Source organism: Priapulus caudatus, unplaced genomic scaffold (genome assembly GCF_000485595.1).
Source record: "Priapulus caudatus unplaced genomic scaffold, Priapulus_caudatus-5.0.1 Scaffold1059, whole genome shotgun sequence".
NCBI classification, from domain to species: domain Eukaryota; kingdom Metazoa; phylum Priapulida; class Priapulimorpha; order Priapulimorphida; family Priapulidae; genus Priapulus; species Priapulus caudatus.
In genome coordinates, this window is record NW_014578120.1 from 18,678 (window position 1) to 25,885 (window position 7,208).

A 7,208-nucleotide genomic window follows, 5' to 3' on the forward strand; every position below is an offset into this window, starting at 1 on the left:
CACGCACGCACACACACACAAACAAACACACACACAAACACGCACACACACACACACATACGCGCGCATACATACACACACACGCGCGCGCGCGCACGCACGCACACACGCACGCACACACACACAAACACAAACACACCCATACGCGCGCACACACACGCACAAACACACACGTACTAATTGACGTAAAATTTTTCAGCGCTTTCGTGATGCTTTCAGCCTAATAAGAGCACAATAAAGCCTCAGCCCATAATGAACCTATGGATTTCCCCTCCGCCACAATCTCACAAGCTAACGTGGGAAAAGATCACATGAAATGAGTCGAGTATCGATTACCAATGTTTAGTTTACGGCGGTCACAATACCAGAAATAAACGAGCTGAAAATGGTACATGTACTCATTAGTAAATCTATAAACATTAAAGGAAACCCCTGCACAATACAAAAACCGTTACTTATAACTTGAGAGAGAAAGAGAGAGGGAGCACCGGGGTGATTTCAATATTTTAAATAACTAATAAAACCGAAGGAAGGACAACGACCTTTGTATTTAACCACCAATTAGTATCACGGAAAATATTACCGTAAAAAAGCGAGCCATTTAAATTTTGATATTTTGTAAAAAAAGAATCAATAAAAATTGCGATGCGGGAACAGTTCAGTACGCTGATCACACACGCGAATCTCCTAATATTAAAATGATGTAATTATCCCTGAAGAAAAAGGGAGAATTTATTACAACTTTTAAAATCGGCTGATGCGTTTAAAGTGCCTCGAATAATAGGCCCAAAATATTTTACTCGTGTAAGTGTTTCACGTCTTCGCGCCCGCATACAAGCGCACTGCGAGTATCAAACGCGTGAAGATAGAAAATATAAAAATCGGTCCATTCCTAGATTAATTCCGGATTAATTTAGCATATATGCGAACTATATATTATACTAGGTACCCTATATACATCATTACATGGGTCCCGAACTAGGATTGAGCAGAAAAATCGGTGTATATCGTGTACGCGGAGCGACAAACACGAGAAAACATATATACGTGGGATTAAAATCCCCCAATATGTGAATTAAATCCTCGACATGGCGAAACGTCGTCTGCCGTTTAAACGCCGTCAGGATAATTACGGTGGCAGCCGACAGTGCACCTGCCGATTCCAAGCTAACCTTGTTGCAGTTGACGTACGTAGTATATACTGTACGACGACGCTGCCTGGACCACCTGCCCGCTACGGACCGTAACGTACCGCCGAGCGTTGTTGCTGTACGGACCCGTACAGCCGTAACGGTATTATTATACACGCAGAACGATCGCAAAAGTTCGTTGGATATCACACGCGCAATAACGCAAAATATAAAAATATTATTATTATGAAATGAATGTACGTTAGACTAAGAGAAACCAGTAAGGTTCGAACGATTAGTAGAGAGAGAGAGTGAAATATATATATCGTAACGAAAGTTGGTTTACCTGAAACGTCTGCCGAAAATGTACACAGCAACGCTCCAATCGCCAGGACCAGAAACGTCATTTTCTGGAGCGTCATTCTGAACGATCCGCTGCTATATACTTGTCCACACCATAGAGACGTATCCTTTTTCCGAAATATGCACAGTTTGGATCGATAAAGTTCGAGAATATATCCACAAACGTTCACGTAAAACACACCGTCCCGACACCGATCCGCTCGCCTCTATATCGTTACACTCGAATCAACACAAAAGTTCTGCCAGCGGACGCCCGGCGTGTGTATTCATGCGCGCACCTAGTTCCGGTTGTGTCAGCGGCAAAAAGAAAGTCCCACGCGGAATATTGTTGAAATAACAAAACACTCTGGGGAAGTTTCTCTGCCGATTTGAAAGCACGCTGATGCTAATCGAAGTGGTTTTGTTACTTTATTTTGTGTTTCATTATAGCACTATCTTTCTTCAATTAACGCGGGAGTACTCAGGTAAGGACGTGATCCGATAAGAATCATTTTCCAGGCACTCTCCAGAAATATCACAGTTGTAAAATAAACACACACAATGCAAACACTTGCGTTAAAGGTACCTAGATCTACAATATCGCGTGGAAAACAATATTATATGCTGCTTATTTTAATCACTCGATCAACCAAACGAAGTAATTATCATTGTTGAACTTAGAGGGCGCCACGATTCAGTACACAAATCCAAAATGGTGCGTAAACTCAAGTTCCACGAGAAGAAACTTCTTAAAAAGGTTGATTTTATATCGTGGGAAGTAGATAATAACTTACACGAAGTATCGGTGATGAGAAAATATCATGTACAGAAGAGGGAGGATTACACAGCGTAAGTTACCACGCAAACTTGTCTTGTATCACCAAAGTAGAGAAGTTGCCAAATGAAATGGCACTCGTCGTAGGGCCTGGCTATTGCATGCATTCATTGATGATTGCAGACGGGCGCACGTGTTTGAGTGGGCCGGCCTGGCCATATGAGTGTTACACGCTGCAGGAGCCTTCCTGACACCCTGCACTACAAATAACTTTGCAGCTTAAAAACGAACTCGTAACGAACGAATTTCGTAATTATTTTGTCAATTAATACAAATTTGTCATCAGTATCACTATCACCACATTTCATGCTGCAAATAAGCATATACAAATAGATACTCACTCGCCACACACTGCTGAGCTGGTATTTACTATGGCATTTCTCCTATAATTTGAAAATTTAGGAAGGAGCTATTTTTCAAAGTTGGCAAGCTCCATTATCCATGTGTGTATTACTATTACTGTGCATGCGCAATAACTATGTCACGTGAGACTGTCACCAATACAATGCACGAAATTCATTCAGAATTCAAACGGAAATCGTTGTCTTGTTCGAGTTTCTCCCTTACCAAATCTCAAATATGCTTGCTGTCACGTGAATGCTAAAAAAAGGCTAACTACCTGGCTGTACCCAAGCTAGGTCACAGACACCATGGCTAGCTATAGCCCTGGACGTTTATTCCTTATGGACTGTCCAGTATAGAAGTAGAAGTAGAAGTAGAAATACATGGTTAACAATGATGCGGAAGTACAGAGAAGTGGTCAAAGCTATCATAAGTTAGATATTGATACGGTTTGTTGCAATGCTTTGTTAGCTACAAAATTTAATTGCTTTATTTGCTTGTGATGTTCTCACCTCGTAGTGAGAAGCGAGAAGGTAACTTGTGGCTAGTGTATATGTTACAATTGTACGTCTTGTAAATCACCACGACTTCAGAATATAAATGGCAAACTTGAGATGAGGTTTTAACGAGTCGTATTGTGTCTGTATTCAAAGTTATGTACAGAGACTCCCCGATTTACGAACATTCGAGTTACGAACTTTCGATGATACGAACAATTTGCCCTGAAGTCGATTAGTGTATAATGTCAATATTGGTGAATAAAAAGACACAATCCCCCCCTGATTTTGACTTTTGCCAACTCCTGTGTTCACGTATATATGCACTATGTAGACTTTTAGGTTACTCGATGTTCACACGTACATACAGGGTTTCTTCTGAGGGAAAAGTAGACAACGGCGGTAATGGCCAGTTTGGGGAAAAAACGCGCATGATGGATTCAAAGGCGTGCAGTTACGTAGGCACGAATGTGGGTAGGGGTTCTGGCTGGGGCGACATTGATTGAAGTACGGGGGGGGGGGGGCGAATGCACTGATTGTTGTTACAGTCACGTGGGCATGCTTATTGCTGTATATATGTAGGTGTGGGAAAACTTTACCGGAATCGAGGAAAAAGCTGCAATCGGGAATGACACCGGAGTGTGCCGGCACGCAAAAAGAAACATTGCTGTGAATTTCATTACGATTTTCCATGTATATAGTCAGAAGTACGTGGGGATCTATTTATTTTTGGATTGACACTATTTTGACAACAGCGGGTAAATACAGGAACATTTTCACAACGGCGTTGTTAAATTTGACAACGGCGGTGCGCCGCAGTGCCTCCTATGTAAAAGAAACCCTGACATATACTACACCACTGTACAATACTGTATACGTACGTACATATGTATACCGCTCGGAACCGAACATGTTTGTAAGTCGGGGAGTCTCTGTATCAGTAACAAATGATCATACACATCTGACAAATCACATCTATTCTTGCTAGTTCTGCACTTTGTAAAGAGTCTGTTTGAAATATTGAAATAAAATAACTACTCTTTTAAAACTATGGTTTTAAGATCCACGGAGGCATTTATCAACCTGGGCATTATTATTAGGCTATAACGTGTCAATGGGGACACCAACCTATTTAACTAATGGCAATGATATGCCATGCGATGCTATTGTGTTGCACCAATTGATGTCTCTCCTCCGGTAGTGTGCTACCCATATATTGCATTAAGAATTGCAGTGTGAGATTGTCCGTGTGTTGTGACTAATTATCCGTTGGTTGCTCCGGTGCGAGGTTGCCGCATAAATCATACCGACACTCGTGTTGATGAGTGAGTCGGATGTTTTATCAACGCGCGCGATAAACAGGTGCTACGCACACGTTTTTACCTGCGATTTCTTGCCGGGGAAACTCTCACGCCTGAGAGAAGGTTCCCCCGCGTGAAATGGGAAATATTTTCTTGGAATTAATAACTTCCACCGCGAGAGAAGCGGCGCGGCATAGGCATGTGTAGCAGCTTCCTTATCAGCTCGCGTTGTGCGGTGTCGACTTCTCTAGCATCATTCATCCTCCACGATAGATCTACTTAATGCGATTTGACTCTACCTGACCCAGCTGTCACAATTAAGATCCATTTACGGTGCCGATTTACCGGTAACACCGAAACGGTGCGTGATTATGATACTGTGATCTAAAGATGTTATGAACTTAGGATACGACTCTCAAATGTTGACATACAAATGCTCGTGCTGTGCCTTTAATTGGTTGGTATATGTTCGTTCTGAAATGCAGTAATCTTACTTGTCATCAAATGAGGCTAAAAACAGGTTTCCACTCATGCCAAGGTGCTGTCTAAGCAGTATGGTAGCTGTAGGGATAGCGTGGTGCATGTCTGTATTTCTGTTTGCGTGTATGCATATATGTGAATAACCTTGTTCATTACAATGAATCAAAACTTGCAGACCCGCCGTCAAAGCGATTTAATTGCAGCATTCACTTGTCGGCGTGGATTGTGTCAGGAATACCTCAACTATTGTGCTGATGATAATAATAGTGAAACTTCCTTAGAATACCTGCTTTTTTTGCATGAAACTGCATGTATTTTTATTTACTGGGTGTTGTTTTGGCCTGCAACCATATCAAACAAGTGCGGGTGCTTGTAGGGAACTGCATAGTGCATTCTATTGAAAAGAAAATGATTTAAGGAGAAAAGTGGAAATGTAGTGAAATTGCGTTAAAGCCGCACTATGCGCATCTACACGCTAATTTCTCCAGTACTAGACTAGCAAATACTTTGTGTCATGCAGAATCATACTACCTTATGACAAAATAAACTCTAGTTCCTCCCCTTTCACTGCGCGTTGTCTTATAAAAGGCATTTTAAAATACCTCCAATGTTGATCAAATTCTCCGATGTTGTTGATAGTTTCGCGTTGCTCTCCCAAGCAACCGTGCAGTGGTGCTGCGGTACAGCGGTACGGGTGTAGCAAAGATAAAAACATGTAACGTCACTTTACTGCTTCGAGGCTAAATTGTTTGGCAAACAAGTCGGCGTTGGCGCCAGATTACCAGATTTTGCACCTCTTTCTTGTGGGTTTTAAGCAAACGCACAGTGAAATGGGAGGAACTAGAGTTTATTTTGCCATAAGGTAGTGTGATTATGCATGACACAAAGTATTTGCTAGTCTAGTACTGGAGAAACTAGTGTTTGGATGCGCATAGTGCGGCTTTAAGAATGTATCACGTTAAAAGCCTATTTTCATGCGATACGTAACTAACACCGAACTATCTCAGGGTTTCTTCTGAGGGAAAATTAGACAAAGGAGGTAATGGCCAGTTTGGGAAAAAATGCGCATGATGGATTCAAATACAGGATGTATTGATATATATAGGTATATAGATACAGGATATACTTATCAGTAATTACAGGAACATTTTCACAGCGGTGCGCCGCAGTGCCTCGTATGTAGAAGAAACCCTGCATCTGTTTTAACTGATAGGTGTATTCAGTAACCTCGGCAAAGCGTACAAACCATTTGATGTGTTTCGGCATGCAGAAGGAGGATGGATGTCTGCACTAAATATGTTTACTCTGCAAATTATTTTACCGATGTATCGACGCGATCGTACGAAATTTCGAAAGCCGGTCTTGAAACGCGTGCAGCCGGCTGGTCGTGAAACCGCGCGGTTATTTCGGCATCGCGAAATACGCGCGATGCATCGACCTCTCGTCGTCACGACGACACTTTCGTGAGTCATCGACGACGTTCCGCGGCGCGTCTCGTGCGGGGGCGGATCGCGTCGGATAATTCACGCTGTCGGCAATTTCGCGCACGCACGCAGCGTTTTTATTCGTGTCTCTGTTTTTGCAGTTATAACAAGCTGTCACGGGAGATCAGAGAGCTGGCGAGGCGGGTCAGGGATCGTGATCAGAAAGATCCGTTCCGCGTTGAAACGACGGCGCAACTTCTCGACAAGCTGTGAGTAGACTGACGAGAGAGCCACCTGTAGGTGTTATCAGAGACTATTATAATGCTCCCGCTTAGCATGCTCTATTTACCCTTGTGTCTCGACTGCTTGCGCCCTTGAGGGAGCTTGCTAAATTAAGTCAGTGTTGCTCAATCGGACGAATGTGGTTAGAGGATGCTATAGTCAACTTTGGTGTTTTGCAGACAATGCAGTTCGCTACTAATTGCTGCGGTAATGGGCCTGGTGAGGTCCTGCAGAGATAATCTCCCTCATTGCCTGGGAACCTGTTATGGAATGGAGAGGGGCATTGTCTAGCACTCACGCACATTTCCTTACTGTGCTGTCCGCCCAAGCATGCCTGGTCATGCTATGTCCTGTTGCTATGAGTATCTTAGTGGGTGGTCACCCCCTCCCCCCTACTAACAGTTATTTGGGAGGCGTTCTCGTGTGAGCACGGGTCTGGTGACGGCAAGGTATCTTATGTAATGCCAACTTTAATTGGTAACAACCTGACTGAGTGTGTTTGCAGACTTAATTACAATATATATACGCACGTATATATATATGATATATATATGTACTATACAGGGGGTAGGATA

General features: G+C 42.8%; 1 protein-coding gene across 3 annotated transcripts in view; it reads left to right on the top strand.

Annotated features, from left to right (window-relative positions):
- Nucleotides 1-2,137: 2,137 nt before the first annotated feature.
- The window catches only part of LOC106815194 (U3 small nucleolar ribonucleoprotein protein IMP3-like), a 14,619-nt gene continuing 9,548 nt past the window's right edge, over nt 2,138-7,208 (top strand). For all 3 annotated transcript variants that reach the window (XM_014819621.1, XM_014819623.1, XM_014819624.1), the window contains exons 1-2: nt 2,138-2,321; nt 6,513-6,620. In XM_014819621.1, coding sequence (XP_014675107.1) covers nt 2,185-2,321; nt 6,513-6,620 — 245 coding nt within the window. In that variant the 5' untranslated portion in view covers nt 2,138-2,184. The remainder of the gene's footprint in view (nt 2,322-6,512; nt 6,621-7,208) is intronic.